The 21,513-nt window shown below is 33.5% G+C and overlaps 3 protein-coding genes across 5 annotated transcripts; 2 read left to right on the top strand and 1 right to left on the bottom strand.

Moving 5' to 3' along the window:
• The first annotated feature begins 2,718 nt into the window (after positions 1-2,718).
• On the top strand, positions 2,719-8,990 carry LOC123718423 (aldo-keto reductase AKR2E4-like). Of its 2 annotated transcripts, none has more exons than XM_045674882.1 (9): positions 2,719-2,777; positions 3,701-3,799; positions 4,266-4,336; positions 4,734-4,833; positions 5,543-5,653; positions 6,138-6,308; positions 7,191-7,388; positions 7,641-7,749; positions 8,740-8,990. In XM_045674882.1, exons 1-9 carry the CDS (start codon positions 2,736-2,738, stop codon positions 8,856-8,858), a joined length of 1,020 nt encoding a protein of 339 aa, XP_045530838.1. In that variant the 5' UTR covers positions 2,719-2,735; the 3' UTR covers positions 8,859-8,990. The 2 variants fall into 2 exon arrangements, with proteins under 2 accessions (XP_045530838.1, XP_045530839.1); XM_045674883.1 differs by lacking the exon at positions 2,719-2,777 and adding an exon at positions 2,814-3,171.
• On the bottom strand, positions 8,988-21,426 carry LOC123718425 (peritrophin-1-like). Its single transcript, XM_045674885.1, has 6 exons — positions 21,404-21,426; positions 11,864-11,958; positions 11,572-11,685; positions 11,119-11,221; positions 10,095-10,191; positions 8,988-9,770 (listed from the first exon to the last, which is right to left on the bottom strand). Exons 1-6 carry the CDS (start codon positions 21,408-21,410, stop codon positions 9,599-9,601), a joined length of 588 nt encoding a protein of 195 aa, XP_045530841.1. The 5' UTR covers positions 21,411-21,426; the 3' UTR covers positions 8,988-9,598.
• Positions 11,982-18,155, top strand: LOC123718422 (uncharacterized protein CG4449). 2 transcript variants are annotated; one of them, XM_045674880.1, is made up of 3 exons: positions 11,982-12,492; positions 12,712-13,329; positions 16,945-18,155. In XM_045674880.1, exons 1-3 carry the CDS (start codon positions 12,276-12,278, stop codon positions 17,013-17,015), a joined length of 906 nt encoding a protein of 301 aa, XP_045530836.1. In that variant the 5' UTR covers positions 11,982-12,275; the 3' UTR covers positions 17,016-18,155. The 2 variants fall into 2 exon arrangements, with proteins under 2 accessions (XP_045530836.1, XP_045530835.1); XM_045674879.1 differs by having other exon boundaries at positions 11,984-13,329; positions 16,945-18,152.
• Positions 21,427-21,513: the final 87 nt, after the last annotated feature.

Raw genomic sequence — 21,513 nt, 5'->3', positions numbered from 1 at the left:
TTTGTACCATATTCTTGAAATAATTTATTATTATTAAAACCTTTTGTAGATCTGGGCCTCAGATTTCTGTATCTGCTTCATGATTATTAGTAAATAGGCAAGTGGGTGATCAGCCTTCTGTGACTGACACACGCCATCGACTTTTTTGGGTCTAGGGCAAGCCGGTTTCCTCACGATGTTTTCCTTCACAGTTCAAGCATATATTTAACATTAGAAAGAAAATCCATTGGGGCACAGCCGGGGATCGAACCTACGACCTCAGAGATGAGATTCGCACGCTGTAGCCACTAGGCCAACACTGCTACCAAAAACAATAGAAGCTGTTATTATTTGACAAATACAATTTCTGAATACTATCTAAACTTAGCAGTCCTAGTCAAATTATATATGTTTTTATCCAACTCTTTTTATGTATAATATTTCCAACATACAAATATACAATATTAATAACTTAATAATAATAGTACATTCAAAATGCTTTTCCTCGCTGTATTGTAATTCTTGTTCGTTAAAAGCACCAGCTCTGGAGTCATACGATGTGCCAACTTACAGCCGCCTTTGTGTTTGAACCTCGAGGCCCAAAATAACTTCAAAGGGATCAATATCAAAGCTGTGCTCTGCGACTGCGCCGGCTTTTGTCCTTCACCGAGGGAGAAAGAGACAGGGCTTACGTATCAACAAGTAGCAATACATACCAAAGCCCGTCCCATCCTCCAAGAGATCAAATTTCAATAATAATATGACATACGTTATAAATAAAATAAAAATATTCCCCTTATCCTACAAGGATGTTGTTTTCGTGATATTGATAAAATATCAACAAATTTGTAATTATATTCATTGCGACATGAGTATTTCAGAAAAACAAACAGTTCTTATGTAGGTATGAAGTTAAGAATCGAAAGAATCGAAAATGATGACAAATTCATCCTGCTGCAGACTAGACTAGACTAGAGCTTGATTGATTCATGATGATCGCGACATCGGTCTGGATTTAGAGGGAACTATAATAATGTTGCATATGAAAACATCGCCAAGGGATTATTAGGGGTTGTTAGGGGCAGCTGCCTCCTAGAGAATCGAAGAATCCTTTCCTAATATATAATTTGTTTATAGTATTGTCTTTTGTCGATATCGACTCCGGGGAAATAAATACAGATAATACAACTTTCTCTACAGCTGTGATACTTTTTGACATTCAACACCACAACAGTCACCGTGACCACGCACGATGTAAAGCACGCGAAACGTCGGGAAAAAATATTAAATTATGTAAAATAATTATAAGATTATAATACATATATTATTATATACATAGCTTCTATCCGGTAAATAGTGTTTTCTTTCAATGTATTTTTTTTCTTAATATATCGATCCATGGCTATGCACCAATGGACTTTCTTTCTATGTTACCAAATAACATTAGAACGGTGAAGGAAAACATCGTCGGCTCACGTCAGGCATACGTGGCTGATCACCTTTTTGCCTATAAGACAAATCATGAAACAGATACATGAAATCCGAGGCCCAGGCCTAAAAAGGTTGTAGCGCCACTGATTTATTTTAGTGTTTAATATCTTATTAAAGTATGTTTTATTGAAGGTACAGTAAATACCACGAAATCACTTGCTTTAATCAGCTCTCGTCTCATCCTCTGTACCAAGTACTGGCTCCCTTCAGATAACTCTTTGTAACTCAATGGAGTGTCGTTTTATAATTAATATAGCCGTGTAAAACCGGAACTGAACACGAATCTAACGTGGAAGTCGTTCCTTTGTAACAAGTTTTTCAAGGTAACATTCACTTATAGGGTTGTCAGCGCATACAGAAGACGTCAAAAATGGCTAATCACAAAAAAATCGACCAACGGCAGACACGAGCTTTATGCTGAGACTTTTCCGTTAATATCCCATCTGTCATAATGTCTGATTACAAATCCTACCTGAAAACTGAAAATACAAATCATTTGATACCTGGATCATCCAGATAGATCCGCGAATTGAGGTCTAAACATACAAAAACACTTTCTGTTAACAGGATTCACAGATACTAAAATATATGAAATAACGTCGTATATTGATTGGTTTTTTAAAATAATTTAACGTATGAACCATAATTTGTTAAAAAAGATTTATATCGATATGAAAATCTTATAAGCGAGTTCATCAGTCACTTTAGTAATCTCAAAAACTAAAAGTTTGATTACACTTTTTAACCTGGAATTGGTTGCTGAAAATGCACCTGGTCAAAATCGGTTCATGAATATTATCATTTGGGATATTAACTGATATGTCTGATCCACTCGCAACATTTTTAAATCGAGATAAATCTTAATTATTAGTGTAATAACACTACTTAGGTACACTATAAGGCATTTGTTTTCAATCTTCTCACTAGGCCTAGTTCAAGTAGAATAGCCTTTCGTGGGCTTCAGCAATCTTTTTGATTATTTTGACGTGCTCTACACTACGATCCTGACGGAGGACGTTATTTCTTAGATATATGAACATGAAAATAAATTTAAGAGCGCTGTGTTTCCCCACCTAATAATATATAATATAATATATATTTCAAAATTCCAAATAATTTTATAAGTATTTGGAATTGCCCCCAAATTCCCCTCGTGCGTGGATCACGTTCGGAAACTTGGATAAATTTAATCATAAAGAAGCCAATGTAACAGCCCTATGACCTATGTTCAATGTTAGTGTTGTGCTATACTTCATACAGTGAACATGTTTCCTGTTGTGTTAATTCTATTAAATTTAAATTACATTGTAAGTATTTAAATGATTTAAACACAAAAATACATACACTATCCCACGACTAATACGATTATGACGGAATAAAATATATAATATACAAAATATCGCTACTGTGAACTCATGGCCAACGTAAAACATGTCGGAGAAATCGCTAGTAACGTCTTTGTTATCTCTGGGGCATCTGTGCAACAGGTGTTTGGTATCGAAGATCTTGGCCTTCGTATAAAGAAATCGAGTTGAAGAACACTTGAGTTGGTCGGCCCTCGTAAGACTTTAAGTAGGCCAACTGTATGAACGAGTTAACGAGTTTTTGACTTAACAAGAACTTTCAGACAGAGACAATAGAATAGAAGCCCCGAACCCGATTCATTTTGGATTTTATTGCTTATATTTCGGGGAATTACAAGTAAGGAGTGTGCGTTTTTAAATTCGAGTTCTAGAGTCGAAATAACAATTTGTTCGAGTTACAAAGTGTAAATAATTCGAGATACCGAAAAGCAATGGGATTTTTTTCGACTTACGGAGGATTTCGACTTAACGAGATTCGAGTTATATAAATTTAATTAATAGGTTTATTTAGATATCATGTCCTCTCACGCGTGCAGGTCCAGATTCTCACAGTTATATAAATGTACTTTTTGTAGATCACCGTGAGGAAACCGGCTTGCCTTAGACCCAACACAACGGTGTGTCAGGCACATGCTGCCTATTAGATTGCCTTGCATATCAATAAAACAGACAGAAATTTGAGGTTGTTGTGGCGCCACTGATATATTAATTTTTTATTGGTAAAATATAATACCGAAGTAGTTTGGAATGTAGCGTTTAATAGTGTTGAAACAGATCGCTCAATTTATGAAAAAAAGCCGTCAAAAACGCGAGGCAAAAGTTTCTGGAAAGGATCAAAGTTTAAGAATTCTAATGTATCTTTACAGATATGCGACACTGATGGCGGAAAAGCACCAAGGATACCATTGAATGATGGCAGCTTTATGCCTGCTATTGGATTGGGGACGTTTCTTGGCTTTGACGAAGTAAGTTAATGGCTGCGAATATGTTATGTTAGTGGTCCTATTAACAGATTAACGATTAAACTGTGATGAAAAATGACTCCATGGAGACCATTCGCCGAGTTTTAAAAACCTTCCTGTGTTATTTATTCCTACATAATTATGTAATTGTATTGTATATTACGCTTGGCGGACCCATGCGACTTCCACACTAAGAGTCCCCTCGAGATTGTGCTGCAATATTGCCGCTGCTGCGAACGTTGCATGATTCTGGTTGGCCTTTTAAGTTCTCATGTCCCACTTGTACTTCTTCCTCCTACCTCCTCCTATTAGGTCGGAGGAAATGGAACAACGTCCTTCCTGAACTGTCAGTAAATGGAATACATTTAGAATGTTTTTTTTAATGAATCTTCTTACAGACATTCTGAAGTGAAAGGAAGAATACAAATACAAAACACTAACACCTTCAAAAACCTTGCATTTATTTCAGAACGGACAAAAAGAAGTAAGAGAAGAAGAAGTGGAGAAACCTGTGACTTGGGCTCTTAATGCTGGATACAGGTAAACTATCGCGAAATATGCTTATTTATTAAGAATATCCATAGCTTCCTTCATCATGAGCACATGAATTAGGTATTCCTTGGTTAAATGTATTCAATCAACATCTGTCAAAAGTCTCTGGCAATCAAATCCCCTTGATTGTTTAGTTGGTATTTAGAGGAGTTGTTCAGACTAATATCTGCAGCGGAGTTTCATTATCGAACGCCAAAAATACGAAGTTCCAGCCGTATCACCTCGACGTCCCTTTCACAACTGAGTTACCCCTGAACTGAGCTATGTGGAACCAGAATTACTTCAGTATTTCCACCAGTATTTTAACCAATACGACGGGGCTTTTAAAGAGCTTACCAATTCTTAACCAGCAACGCACTAATAAGTAAAATACATCTTGTTATAGAATGATAGACACAGCCTCCGCCTACCATAATGAAGAACAAGTTGGAAGAGGAATCCTCAAATCGAATGTACCCAGGGAAGAGGTCTTTATTGTTACTAAGGTAATATTTTTATTGGTAACCGATTTTCTCGAATTCTTCTTATTTTCTTCTCTATTAATAATATACCAGAAGCGGTAGAACCCAAGGTCTATGGTATCTTCCATTCATTTTTATGGTCATTTTTATATAGGTGTTCAGCCTTTTATCGATCTAGGCCAAACTGTTCTGGTGCTTTTGAACTATTATATATACCCCATATGTATATTATTTAACTTCTCACGACTAGTAGCGGAGTTAGTAGGCTGGAGCCCCGGGCGGCAGATTTTTTTAAGCGGCAGTTGGGAATCGGCTTTTTTCGCTACTTCATAGAAATCAAAAAGATTTCTGCATGACGGTTTTTTGAAGTTTGACAGATGGATTCCCCTCTCACTTGTCATATTGGACATTCGGAGTAGCAAACTTCCATATTCTAGAGTAATACAGCTAATTCCGCCCCTAACCAGTAATCGACAGCTCATTATTTTTCCTCTTCTCTTTTCTCCTATCAACATGACAGTCTTACTACTGGTTGAAGGCTGCCAACTGAATAGTTTGTGTAAAATTTTGTGCTCAAACATCAAACCCAAAATTATGTTACGCGCAATTTCAACGAAATTATGTGATTGTAAAGGCAAGGGATAACTTCACAGCCTATTTTTTGTAAATCCGCCACTGATCACGACAGACATGCCAGAATGTGGACAAAATTATAAAATAAAATTATTTGCAGCTCGGTTTGAATGAACAAAGAGATGTTGTACAATCCTTAAGAGGTTCGCTGAAACGTCTTAACACTTCGTACGTAGATTTGTATCTGATACACAATCCAGTTGCATTAAAGGTATGTAATTTTTTTTCTTAATTAATTGTATCGTATGACGATGAAGTCACATCTTAAAACTACCGATGTATTTCCTCCTAGTTGGTAGATCATCCTCCCTGAAGAAATGTATTCCATCCTCTGTCGGTACGAGCAGTTCGATGAGGTCACACCTAAAACGCGTAATCGAAGTTTTCTCGTTTCTTCCTGCACTTCAGACGATACTCACCTGATGTTAAGCGACACCACCGCCCATGGACATTCAAAGACAGAGAGAGAGAGTAAACTTTCAAAACACTTTAAAAATGATATTGCTGCATTTAAATTTAAAAAATTCTGGCATGCACTACGAATACTGTAAGAGTTACACGAATATAATGTATTGCGGAAATGTATCTCCTAATTACTTATTCAAAAATATCTAAAACAGCATATATCTATCCCTTATGTGTGGGCGTTATCGCTGAAGAAAGTGGACTGCAATCTTCAACCATTCTTGTTTCAGCCCGACGACAGTGGCTTTGATATCATAGACTATTTAGACACTTGGAAGGGCATGGAGGAGGCGAAACGCCTCGGCCTTGCCAAGTCCATAGGTATTTCTAACTTCAACATAAGTCAGATGGAGCGTCTTTTATCCAATTGTGAGACACGACCAGCAGTTCTGCAGGTTGAAGTATGTATAAAAATAAATTATTGATTTTCTTAACTATTACAAATACATGTCACAGATTCAAAGCGTTTAATATAGCCAATCCGAGAGCATTCGAAATTGACTTTAACACATTGACAATTTACAATCTGTAAGATGTCAGATATTACGTGGTGTTGCCACTATCTCTGAGATATGTAAAATGTGTAAAGATTAATTAGAATGTAACTAATGTACAATATCCTAGGCAATCGTTACCTCTTAACAAAAGGCCTCCTACAAACTTTATTTTTTGTATCATTCACCAGACCACTTCATTGGCCAACCTCTTTTTCTGTGGACCAGCTCAAACCATTTTTTTCTTCCTCCAAATGAATCATTTTATATAAACTCAAATTTTATGTATTAAAAGTTTAGTACAGTTCTACCGGACTAGCAAATAGGGAAATTCAAACTTGTTGTGGGCAAAACTGGGGATTAAATGATTTTGTTGCTGTATCATTTGTTTTTAAGTATATTATTTATTTGAATATGAAGATTTTTGTGATACATCGGGTTCTTAAGATAGGAAAAATAAATCAATCCTAAATTACTTTATGTACTCATCTATTATTTATACTGATATATATCTTCAACCATACAAATAACCTAAAACCCCATGCAGACCTAGAAAACAATTCCAAGAACTCTGGATGTTCTTGTTCTTCATAAGATGAAGTTGAAGAGGTGTTTATTATATATCGCTCTTCCAGCATTTCATTTATTATAAAATCTTGCTTGATGAAATCCATTTCATTTTTTTTTACATGTTCACCTGTATCAAAAACCATAGAAATTTATAGTTTGACAAGAACAATATCTGATTTCCGATCCTCTAAACTCTTAATTACCTTGTAAACGTTTCAGGTAAACCTAAATTTGGCCCAAAATAAACTCCAGGAATTTACAAAAAAAGAAAATATCGCGTTAATGGCGTACACACCATTTGGTTCGCTATTCGACAAGACTGGTGTACCGCCTCCGCCCAGGATTGATGACGCTACAATGGTGGAACTGGCCAATAAGTATAAGAAGAAAGTACCCCAAATTGCGCTACGGTATTTGGTATGGCGAGAATTCTTTTATTTAAATAATGTATGTCATAATTTGCGTAATGGCTTCAGCATGAGACACTCATCCCTGAGGTCGTAGAACTCTGGCTGAGCACCAATGGACTTTCTATTGGCGCATTTAACATTCGCTCGTATGAAGGAAGACATCGTAAGAAAACCTTAGACCCTTAGAAGGCTGATCAAGACTATTAACTGGCGGCAAGACTGCATTATTATTTCAATGATAAACAAAATTTCGTTACAGGTACAACGAGGTATTTCGCCCATACCAAAGTCAGTACGTAAAGAGAAAATCGAAGAAAATATCGACATATTTGATTTTGAACTGGCCGAGTCGGATATGATTACTTTGAGTGAGTGTTTAAAAAAACAAATGTGTTTTTCTTTTTAATATAATAATATTATTGAAGCTCCGTTAAGAATGTTTAATAAACTTTTCCCCGATATCCTAACTTCCTACACCATTGATCAGCTTCAGCTTTTTCCAAATATCTGCATAGCTTTCTTTATATCATTTATTCACCTTTGTTGTGCGCCCTTTTCTCAGTAACAGCATATCGGCCAGTTATGCCTCCTACCACTTTCATTTTTAATCACTTTCGTATTGATCAATACGCATGCGCTGTTGCCTATCAGTGACGTCTACGCTGAGCTCCGCGATTACTAAATAATTAATATTTTACTTGAAACTGGCATAAAGTTAAAAATTGCCATAAAAAGAATAATCGACTGACATCGAAGTGACATACCTTTTTTACGTTTTGTGGTTTTTTATTTTATTGCAAAGATGGCGCTGATCACAATTAGTTTAAAATAAGCAGTTTGGCTTAATTTGGTTTAATTTAACAACGCATATTTTATGTTTTTTTTATACGAGTAAGTAATATAATCGATTATTAGTAAAAACAGTTGATTAAAATAAAACTTTATAATTTTTTGCCATCATTGCATTATGTAATGACACTTGACAGTCGACAGCAGTGATATCAACTTAAGAGATTTTCCTCTAAATTTAAGGAAATTAAACATGCCTTGAGGGAATTTTATGGGGTATATTTTAATTCTATACAATTTATATTAAGCATAGAAACTAATAACCAAACTAAACCAAATATAAACTCCAAACGTGGTTATAACTGAAATATCGAATAGCTATAACACTCTACAATCGAAATATTATACTACTTGAATGGTTTTTTGATTCATTTTTCAATTACACCTTAAACAAATACTTTAGGGGTTTTAATCGATATTTATTAAAAGTTAGTTCTAGGGAGACCATACTTATTTGGGCACTTTGTGTCGCATTCTCGTTTACAGATACAATTATTGTATTTTTTCAGGTCAATTCAATAAAAACTATCGCGTCGTTTGGCCTAGTTTCTGGCAGGAGCATCCTTATTATCCTTTTGAAAGGAAAGAGAATCCAGATAATAATTTATTTAAACCAAAATCTAAATAAATTGAGATTAATTTGTCTTTGTACGATATTTGAGGATCCCATTCCTACATTTTAATTAATAAATGATTTAGAGAGAACAATTTGATCGACAGGAAATATGTTGGAATTGGGTAAAATAAAAATAAAAAATACTTGAGTTGTTTTATTGCTTTAATATTAAAATAATACTGTCACCATGGCAACGATTCGAATACCAGTATTATTATAAATATTAGCCACCGTATTGTCGACTAACATGCAAATATTTTGTTTTTGGCTGTGAATGCACGGAAAGTTTTGAATTTAGACAATTTACAAATTGTATTTAATCTGTACTTGTCGATAGACGGTTGCGTCAATTGGTTAGATTATGTACATTGTTATTGAGTAATATTGCTACCTCAAATTATTTATTTTCCCTAATTTAACAGAAAAATACTTGAGTAACAAAAAGACTAATCCAAAAAGTTTTTTACCAAGATTCTTTAAAATTTAAAGTTTAACAAATAATGAAATAGATGGAATACATATTTTCAAAACATTCCGAAATTGATTCATCAGTTGAAACCAGTTCCCATTGTAAAATTGATTGATATTTTCAAATTGTAAATTATAAGAAAAAAATGGTTGCATAGAAATGACAACATCTTGATTTCATGAATAACACATGAATTTGAAGTTAAAAAAAATAATAAAGTAAATCTGTTCAGATATTTAGCTGTCTAATCAATTTCATTAGGAACTAGCAAAGGGTATTATTTTTATTTGTATTCAATAAATTCTGTGTGTAGTTCGTCAATATTTTCGTCAATACATTTGGAGTTAGCTTCAAAGTCACATTCTTGCTTTTCTTCGTTGAAAAAGAGACCATCAGAACAGTAGTAAGCATGGGGTGAACCAGCTGTACAGCTCCAGTATCTTTGACAGTCCCCTCTGGAATATCAAATTAAGACATGTTGGGAAAGTTTATGGCAAGTTATTGACTGATAATAAAAAATATTGAGTTCCAGAAAGAAGACAGAGAATACTTAATCAATGTGTGCTAAAGACTAATTTGACGTTGGAAATAATAATACTTCAGGGATGAGAGTTGCACGTTGAAGCTACAAGCTTAGTACGAGGCCATCACTGCTCGTTATGAGTCATAGAGTTAAGAATTTTCCAATCTCCGGCGTTCAACATATACAAATTTATTAATTTTAAATGAACTTGTCATTAAAATATTTTATTGATAAGTATATAATAAGTTGCCCTTACTTGAATCCAACTCTCCGAGAAGCTGTATCTAGATTGTGGCAGTCAAGACGACCGGACATCATCGTCTCAGTTGATGCTGGCTTTATTACGATTTCAACTGAAAATTAAGAAGGAAAAAACTTTAATACACATAATAAAAAAAGTATGTTAAAGTGCTCTTTCCCATATTTTTGAAGTGAAACTTCTTTATCGACGTTGGAAAAATGTACCGTCACATTTTGGGGTTACGCGTCACATTTTTTCCGTTACGTGCCATTATTTTTCTTGTCCCTACCACGGTTGATCCAAAGAGATTCGAAGCCATTATTAACAAATATACAATTACGATAACCGTAATAAATCTATTACAAGTAATGAAATTCTGTAATAATCTTAGTAGAAATAAGGTAAAATGAAACAATTGTATTATTTGTATTCATGACTATGATAATAAAAGCCTTTTGTTACACTTTATCTAATTATAATTTAACTACAGTCTCAGAATACTTTTCATTTCAGCGTTGGACAGGGTGAGATGTTGTTTAAGATTGTTAGTAAATGTATAAAGTTTTTAATCATTAGTTTTAAATATTAAGAGATAAAATCATTCATTTTGATGAATGATCTTAATTTTATCTAAGTATGTGATGCTTGAATTAAAATCAATAAATTTGTATTAATCTTTCACTACAACATCAATGGTTGACTTTAATTAAAAACAGAATACAATATAGATTCCTCTTCACAAAAAAGACACAGTCATCTCAAACTCTTGCCTAATTTAGTTTTTATTCAATCATGGCAATTATTATGGAGCCAAACATTCTTTGACGTTAGATTAGTTTAGACGAAAGGACTACTTTATTACTAGGGATTTTATTAAATATTATATATCTTATAAATTATTAAAATTTTTGGTACGCAAAACACTGTATCTGTCCCAATTCACGTGGTTCCTGTGGTACCCCGATATTATATTTAAAAAAATTCTATCAGTCTATGTAAACATAGTATCTAACTTTTGTTAATATTTTTTTAAACTTACCCTCTTTTGGAGGTGGAACAAACTCGTCTTCACCGGAACCTTCAATATTGTCGTCAGTGCCCTTTCTGAGCCAGCACTTCGTTGCCCATGGCCAATTGCAAGTCTATAAAATTATTTTAAACTGTTTAACTGCGAATTTATTATATTCTAATTCCCAAACTAGTTGTCTCGAAATGATTAAAATTTAATGATATGCTATTAATAATAGATAGACAAAAAAGTTTTCTGGTCGAGCAATTTTTTCGAGACTAAAAATCTTGTAATCCGTATGATGGTGGAGCTGTAAAGTAGGTTTGGCATTTTGGATATTGTTGACGTATTTACTACTATAGCTAATAAATGGCATGGCCGGTCAGTTATTAAACGGATTAGCGTTAAATAACATAACATATGTCACGTTACAGTACTAAATTATATTAAAAAAAAAATATTTAGCAAAAAATATTTTGTTACCTGAATTGGAAAGTCGAATATGGTGTCCGGAGGGCAACGAAATTCAACTTCAGAGCCATGGGCGCACATATAGAATTTGCTACAATCCGTAAAGTGTGGCAGAAGTAGACTGACCTGAAAAAAAAATGTTTACTGCAATCAGCTCTTTATAAAATTACACTATTTAATATAATTTTGTTGTGTTAAATATAGCAGCTAACAGTAACGCCATTGCTCCGAAATATAGTACATATATAAAATTTAAAATATTGTAGTATTAGCTCTGTATTTAGCACCATAAAAATGATCTTACCATGCCAGTTGGGTCGCATTTTAGTGCATTGGGATCTACGCCGTGAAAGTACCCGAAGGCACTTCCAATCAACACAAACAGGAGACTAATACTTCCTGTAAGAACAAAATGTTAATTTTACTAAAATTTTCCCCTTTCTCTTATAGGAAAGTAGCAACTTTCTACATATTGTTTTTAATCTACACTGTTAGTGGATTACATTCTGAATTTTATGTTATCTGTGAAAAAACATTACCAGCTGGCAACTGACGGCTGAAAACTGAACGTCAACAACATTGTTTGAAATTTTAAAATAATTCTAGATATTATAAAAGTGCACCCCATAGAAAATATTTTGATAGCTTGTAAATTTGTGTTAAGTTTGTTTTAAGTACTGTGATTTGATTATTAATCTTAATTTCAATAAGTTATTATGTCTTCGTCTGATTCCGAAGACGATTATTACGGTAACGCGACAAAAAAGTTACAAAATCTAATAAATAATTACAGCGAAGACAAAATCGATACAGTGAAATTACTGAAGGATATAAATCCTATAAATGTGCAACCAGTTTTAGAAGCGAGTGGTAATAACGCAGTTAATACTAGTAAAACCTCAAGCTTTACACCTATTGTTGAAACCGAGATAAGTAAGGATGATTCTCTATATGAAGACAATATAGTTTTAGACCAAATTATTGCTTGTAACTCGTTCAGAAAAACTAGTTCTAAAACAAAGAACCGTGCCCCCCCAAAGCAAAGAGGTCAAAAGACTCGACGGGGCAGACGCTGTAAAAGTAAATCCAAGCTGTCAAAAGATACCCAAAACAATACCACAGATGTTTTATCTAATAATTTTAATGTGGCAGGTTTGAGGAGGAGTATAGCACAAAGAAATATAGGCCATCATTCTCTTGATACAGAACAAAACCGTCAGAGAAACTTACATATAACATACAGTGTCGGTAACACTGATGAATACCCAGATTTTTCAGACAATATTCAACTGTTTAATACAAAGCCTCTGACCCGAGAAGTTGAAGAGCTGTTTGATGACAACGAAGAACAATCAGTGAAGGTATACTGGCGTAGTTCAGAAATTGTCAAGTTCACTATACGTAAATTCCAGAAGATATTGCAAATATTTGAATTTTTTGCTAATAAAGAGAATGTAACAATCAATAAACTTTTATTCACATATAATGATAGCATTTTAAAGCCAGATGACACACCAGACAAGATAGATTATAATATCACAAAGTTTATAGAAGGAGGCCTCACTAGTTCCGTACCAATTATATTGGATAGCAATGAGGAATTTGGTAATGGACTTAAACTGAAATTTCAATGTCAAAATGTTAAGAAGCCATTTATTATATGTGTTCAAAAGGAAGAGAAGCTTCTACAAGCTATGGTGAAATGTGCTGAGCACTTTGAAAAGCCATTTAATGCTTTAAAGTTTGTCTTTGACGGAGATGCTGTTTCAGGTATTTTTTTAACTATACAGTTTTTAATTTTTATGTATGATAATGATTAAACTACTGGATTTGAAAACTATTTCACCTTCAAAATGCTGTGCTAATCAAATTTTATAATACAGCTCTACAAAGCTGGGATTGCTCTCTGGTTTTCTATAAAGAGCTTTTATTTATGTCTAGCACTCGCAGACAATGAACAATGTTCTTTATTATAATAATTAGTTAAACAATGTTTTGCCATATAATGCTTACTCTATATCACTATTAAAAGAAAGGTTGGTGGCCATTAATTCTAATCATGGGCTGGAGTTATTTCAGATCATATGTATAGGGTAGGCCAGCCTTATCACTTTATAAAAAAAGTTTAATACCAATCAAATGTAAAAAAATACACTTAACGGACTTGGTTCCATAGACTATAATCTATGTTTGAGAAACATGTTTTTTTAATCTGTAACCAAATAAATATAAACAAATGGTAAAAATTCTTAATAAATGCTGAATGTAACAAAGATAATTCTAACTATAGATAATAGAAATATTCCGTTTCCACCAATTTTAAGTCAAAGTCAACAATTATTTATTCATATAGGTGTAATGTACACTTATGAATGTCAAAAATAAAGAAAAATACATTATTAAGTAATTTCATAGTTCTCTGCAGTCAGTAGATAATAGTTATGCTGCTGAGGCCAGTAAAAGGGGCGCCCCACAGTTAATAATCTGGCCTTTTAGGAACAATCTGAGGTTTTAATGGGTATTCCTAACTTATCAATTCTGGTGAAGCTCAAGCCTCTGCCCATGACTAGTGATTTAGTGTATTAATAATCCAATATGTTGTAATAGTTATATAGTTAGTATATAGTTATAATAGTTGGATAATAGAGTGTATATTCCATGTAACGTCCGTCGATTTAACAACGAACTTTCTAAAGCGTCAAAATCAATAGGCTTTAGCTTGTGATACACTCTACATAGTATTACACCCACTCTCAATAACGACAACGATCGAGCAATAATGGTTTCAGCGAGCGACGCTCATCCCTGAGGTCGTAGGTTCGATCCCCGTCTGTGCACCAATGGATTTTCTTTCTATGTGCGTATTTAACATTCGCTCGTACGAAGGAAAACTTCGTGAGTAAACCGACTTGCCTTAGACCCAAAATGTCAACTGCACGAGCACAGAAGGCTACCCTACTTGCCTATTCAATTTACAAATGATGATGAAACAGATACAGAAATCCGAGGCCCAGACCTAAAAAGGTTCTACCGCCATTGATTTTATTTATCATCATCACCATATGATGGACCTTAGAAACCGTAATATATCAAATAAACAATTATTTACAAGTTAGTTACATTCCGTAGGTGTAAATCGTCAATTAATTGATTAATAATAAACTTTGTTACGCTTAAGATTAAAATAACAATAAAAATCACTTAACATTATCGATTCAACTATAAAATTTCCTATAATAATGATTGGCGATATAAGTGAATTGTTATCTAAAACATTTGACGTTTTCCACTGTGAATTTTTTTACCTTCACTATTATTATAAATATACATTGCTTGTATTGTCATAGACACCAAAACTGGACCATTCGAATCCTTCATCCCTGATGAACATAGGCTATAAAATACGATAGTCCTAGCCTAAAAATTCGGCATTTAAAAGTATTTGCAGAAAGCTTTGGTCTATAGAACATCGTGTTACCTTCATGCGGGTGGAGTACAGCTATTATATTGAGTCCAAAACTGGACCATTTCCTACAATTCTTTCACCGTTAGAACCCTAAATCCCTGATGAATATAGGCAATAAAAAAACCTATATACTGCGGAAGCTATTGACATTAGAGCAATGTATTAAAAATATAATTTAAAAGTCTATTTACCGAGCAGTAGACCGACTGTAATGATTTGACAATTCTTTCCACGTTATTTGTGAATAATAGGTATATATAAAAATAAAAACAGTTGGACGTAAACGTTTCTTACGAACGCTGTCTTATGAATGCCTACAAGACATATGTCCATTATAAAAACATGTGAAACTCAAAAATTACCGCACGTACTTCACCAATGGAATGGTTCATGAGGAAGTTTTAGGTGTATATTTTAAGGTTTTCGGGTCACAAAACTACACACTATATTGCCTAATAAGCTGACAGCTCCACACCCTGATGTGGTCTATACTAAACAGCTCAGCGTGTGACTTTTCGCTCTGGAACCCAAATCTAAACCTTTTAGTTCTGTTACAAGGTTCAGAGTTGTCCTTGCGGAGCCGGGGTAAATAAAATCACGATAAAAATGATTTCAATCAACACTTAAGTGTTTATAAATGATGACAATTATTAGATAAACTATTCCGATGGATTAGCAAAACAAATGGTATGTCTCAAATTAAACAGTGACGAATATTTGAATGATCCTAATCCTTGGGATTGATTTGCTCAAGTTCAAACAATTTGTGTGACTCAAAACATGGCGATTAAAATGAGTGGCGGAGACTTTGTTGCCAGTTCTTCTTGCCCGCTCTACGCCCATGACTTGCGAACTGCTAAATGTAAATTTAGAATCAATTTTAGATCTTTTCTATTGACGTTCATAAGTGTATTTTGTTACCTATATTAATAAAGTTAGGTTTGAGTTTATATTTAAATATCCATCGCGTTGGCTATCTCTGAATTTAAATGACTTTGGACAACGAATTAAGAAGAGTAGAATCGCAGACCATAATCATTGGTGTGCCGATTCTAAGTGGTCAAGTGGGTCCCTCAGTTTAGTTCGTAGTTGTCGGGTCTGGCGTCGTTCTCCATCTGTCTTGCTCTCGCAGTTAATGGTGTTCATCTCACTGGCTCTGTCTTCATTGCTTTGCAATTGACTCAAAACTTAGCGATTAAAAAGAGTGGCGGAAAGTTTCCTGCCAGTTCTTCTTGCCCGCTCTACGCCCTTGACTTGCGAACTGGTAGTAAATGTAAATTTACAATTAATTTAACTTCTTTTCTGACGTTTATAAGTGTAATTGTTTACCTATACGAATAAAGTTATTTTGAGTTTGAATGTAAGAGCTATAGCTGCCACAAGAGCGGCAAAAAATTTGTCTTCAGAGCGCCCATAAGAACTGTGTTTCTATCATACGTCTGAATTGGTTGCCATGGACACCGCCAGTCTTGTCAGTACAGACAAGATGGCGGATTATGATCAGCTGTTTAATTGTGATTTTGTATGTAAGCCTCTCCAGCCCCTAGGTCTTCCATTGGTAATTGATTCGAACGCAGAACCTCAGGATCGGGCGCTGAACTTCCAATATTTCTACTTTAGTACAAATGCAACTTGCGATGCAATCGTATCGCATAAATCTGTAGTACAGTACAGTTTGACCTATGGTAGTCACACTTGGCGCTAGTCTTGTCTGTGAGGGAAGAAATTATATAACAATATAGAAGATTTGTTCAACAATGCAACTTATACACATAGGAGCTTGTTTAAAGATTTTTATTCGAGAATAATCGTTATGTTTCAGTCAATTTACATAAAACTATAATTGATTGTATATCGATTGGTGTAAACTATATCGAAATAAGTTTTGAGCCATTTTATATAATAATTCATATTTGCAGGTTCAATGACCCCTGATGAATTGGATTTGGAGGGAGGCGAGTGTATTGATGTAAAAGTCGTTGGTTTATAATTACTTAGTTTTTTATTATTTTTATTATTAATAAGAAATGAACTTCGTAAAAATTCATTACCTCTATTTTTGTCTTTAAATGTAATTTTATTAATTGGATTTTTATATTTTTGATATAATTGTATGTACTCACTGCGTATGAATTCAAATTTCACACTTAACGCTAAGTATTAGTCAAATATAGTCTAAAAGTGACATTTCCTAACTCACCCTTCAAATTGTATATTCTTAAGTTCATTACAAGTTATGGCATACACAGTGAGATGAATTTCAATTAGGGATGCATCCGGGATAAACCGGTGATACTTTGGGTGTGCCGATATTTTAATTACCGATACAACGATTACTTTAAAAAAAGTAATGTAAACGTGCACCTTGTGTGAACTGGTTCATTGCAAACGTCGCCCGGGAAATCCCCGCGTTTTACTCGCTAGACACTTTGGCTTTTAGCCAGTAGTATTTTTTCGATACTGATTAAAATAAAATACAAGAGTCTTGTCAATGTCAATTTTAATTATTAACAGTTATTTATTTTAATTTAATTATTACTCTTAATTTTAAAAACTTAAACTTAATTTTTTTTTCAAAGTGTGTGATTGTTTATATTTAAAAAAAAAACAACAAAAAACTTCAACCAACTTTGATATATTTTACCTTAATTTAATTTTAATTCAACAAGCGTATCGGCAAAAAGGCGTATCGATGCATCCCTAATGTCAATGTTTAATTTGAATATTTTTTTATGACGTAATTTAATTAATTTCTTAATAATTAAACAATTGATATTATCTTAAGATTTTCATTAATCCCCATAGTTTCATTTTACTCTTTCAATGCACTGTTTTGTCTATGCATTGATATTTTTTTTTTAAAAATTATGGCCTGGTAACGAGACCTTTAAGCCAAGTCTTATTTACGGTCACTAATTCAGATGTTAATCTATCGTTTCACTTGTTTTCTTAAATCTTCCCCACAGTATTTTTGATGTATTTATATAATGCACTATAACACTTGTTGTTATACATTGATCTAAGTCTTATTCAAGACAATTAATGATGGTTATTTTTCTATATCACAAAACTTTGACAGTAACGAACTTAACGTACAATGTCAAAATATGATATAGGATCAATTTATTGAAGAAGATAAAGAGTGGATCTAAGGGTCATGATTCAAGCCTAGACGGAGTCATAGCCAAAAAGGTTTTGTTTATTTGTAAAAAAAATGTTACAAGACTTCATATTTCTTTGGCGTAACAAGATAAAAATATTTTCAAAATTTTTATCTTCCGCCTAATTTTACGTTTGTAGAAAAACTAACACTAACAATAGAATTTTTCTCTCATCATGTTTCCCTTACGCGCCAAAACACGTAAAACTTCAAAAAAAAATGTTGACTATAGCTAACTTCAGGGTGTCGGTTTTTTGCGACTATGTATAAATCTTATAAAGTTACACTCATCATTTTTCATTTTACTAACGGGCTTTTTGACAGTATGAAAAATAAAGTATAATTGTAAGTAATCTGTATAAAATGTGGCATAAATATATTTAGAAGAATCATTATGTATTGCGTCATAAGGCAGTCCCCACGCAGCTGTGTATTCTTGCCTCGAGAAGCGTTTTGGCGGGATTATTGAAATTATAAATCTTTAATTTGATTTTTTTAAGCCAGAATTTAAATATATATAATGTATAGGTATAATAGTAAATATTTTATAGTCGTTTTTAAAATATTGTCGATTCACTAACACAATTCATCTCAAATCACCGCGAAATCATATACCGCACTTTTGACATAAAATAATTCTAAATTGGGACCAGAGAAATAAAAAATATCTGAACAGTCCGATTGAATCGCAAATGGGTCGCAGGAACTGGGTTTAATTTAAAAAATAATAATAATAGCCCAGGCATACGATGTAATAACAAAATGTCAATACGCAATTTTGACTTATCAGGAAATTACGTTTTACTAATTCCAATTGTACAAAAGAAAAATGTTGTTAATATGCAATAAAGTACTGATAGCATTTTTAATTTATTGTCTAATAAACACCGCTTATTGTACAATAAACTTAGTCATAGTACTCATCGTATGTATTATTCACTGTAATATCAAGAATATTAATAAAACAATCGAAATTTCAAGATGGCGCCAAAAAGCGTCTGGGTTACCGGATATGCCTTCCAAAGGAATTCAACTAAACCATATTATATTTAGTCTATGATTCTATTTTTAAATTTTGGTATTATTATATTTCAACTATAATCAGACGAATAATAAAATTCTTAATTCAAAAACAAGATAATGGCGCTAAACCCTATATTATACCACGCTAGAACGGACGCCACAGATTACAATTTTGTATATGACTTTACAATTTATCCACGAAATTGGACAAAACGTAATGGCGCCAAAAACACAGACTACCGCGATAAAATGGATTAAGAATTTGAATTAGCGTTTTATTAAATTAATCTTTGGTGAATTTTGGAGTTTGAGTAATGCATAATTTGTGTAAAATAATCCTAATATGATAGTAATAATGCGTTTTATTAGAATAAAAGCTCTTTTATTAGTATATAAACGAAAACGTGAGTGCTTTTCTATCTTAACATTAAAACGTTTTTGTTTTAATCTGTGTAAAAGTACGGAATTATAGATCTGTATATTTCGAATTTTAGAAGGATTGAGTAAGAAAATTAATAACATTTTATTTTTGATTTTCTGTAATAGCGTTAATGTCTCACACCTAAGATATAGATATATGTATGCTGTTCTAGACATTTTTGAAAAATAATTTAAGGGATACATTTCCACTATACATTATATCCGTGGAGAATTTTGCGGATTATTACACTAATATATTTTGGTCAATTTATTAAATATCTTTACAAATTATACTCTGTATGTAAGCCTGATATGAGCTATGTTACTGTAAAAACTCTTTAAAATCCGTCAAGAAGTTTCTAAAAACTTTTGCGCTTATATTAGTGGGATAAAACAGATTCTAACTCGGGGATACGATGATGTCAACTCCTATTGAATGTTCCTAAGACCATCTTCAACCCCTAAATATCGATAGAAAAGAGATGGGAACTGCATGCATCAAAAATAAATATTATTAGTATAAGGGCCTTTGCAGCTCAGCTCGGACTGTTTTGGCGCGCGTCTCCGGTGAGACTTGGACCTAGGCTTGAGCTACTGCGGGGTGGTCAATCGCCTGAAGGGCAGGACGAAAGCTCACTGTGAGTGAGCGAAGTGCGAAGTAAAGGTCCTCGCCTTCCCCGGTGAAGGCGGTTTTTTACTCTATATGATTTTGACTAATATTTGCCGCGCTTTTAATTTATCGTTTGGACATTCCTGCGTGCCTTACTTTGTCGGGAAGGGCGGAAATTGATGCTCTTACGCAACAGCGAGTAGGGATGATAAAACATGAGCTTATAATTACAAAACACTATATTTTTGATGACACTTGTGTTCTTTATATGTAGTAAAAAATATAACTGAAATCGACCTATTGGACATTATCGGAAACAAGAATTTTACCCAACAATTTATAAGTGTGTGTATATACCTGTACATATAATAATGTTTGATTACAACAGGTAACTCGCGCTTGGAGTTATTGATTTAGTTGGTTGGTTGGATTCTAGGCTTCACAAATTGTATTGCGCGTTGAAAAAATCATGTATAATTTAATGAAAAAAATCTTAATTCCCTCTAAACCAGTAATTCCCAAAGTTTTTTTTTGCGCAAAGCCTAAACTTAGTAAACATACCCACTATGTAACATACAAAACTTTTTAATATTAAAAATTGGATTCACTTAAGGAACCTTGTACGAGCCAATGCTGTGCATTTCGCTCACATCTTAATCGTCAGAGTTACGCCCCGAGAGTATAGCCGGACGTAGGCACTCTCTTGATATGTTGAGTTGCATTCATTCGCTTCAGAGCAATTACCAAAATCACAAGAGTTACGCCCCGAGAGTATAGCCAAACGTAGGCTCTCTCTTCGACTGCAACATTGCATTCATTCGCCACATAGCCATTAACACTGCATCATTTCGCTTATATTCTATTGTTGTACGCCAGTGTTTGATATAGAGTAAAACAAAAATCCTCTATCATTTAAAACACCACATGAACCACGAACCGTACGAAACAAATGAACTCTTAGAAAGTCTTAAGAAGAAATTACTAGGAAATTGTTACCGAATCACAGTAAGTAAATTTTCAAAATATATAATTAACAATAACGCCATTTTGAGGCGTAGACCCGTTGGGAAACACTGCTCTAAACGTTAAATAACCCCTCATTTGCCATAATATCCAGAAATACTTGAATCAGTTCACATCACATATAGTATATAAACTCACTTACCAATCATTTTAGCTGTAACGTGTTTGATCTCATTATAATTCATAATTTTTTTCGTTTATATAAATATACATTCCTTATCATTTGATAAGATTTTTGCGTACGCACTGTAC

The sequence above is a fragment of the Pieris brassicae genome, chromosome Z (genome assembly GCF_905147105.1).
Source record: "Pieris brassicae chromosome Z, ilPieBrab1.1, whole genome shotgun sequence".
NCBI classification, from domain to species: Eukaryota; Metazoa; Arthropoda; class Insecta; order Lepidoptera; family Pieridae; genus Pieris; species Pieris brassicae.
This window is presented reverse-complemented; position numbering and strand designations above follow the sequence as displayed.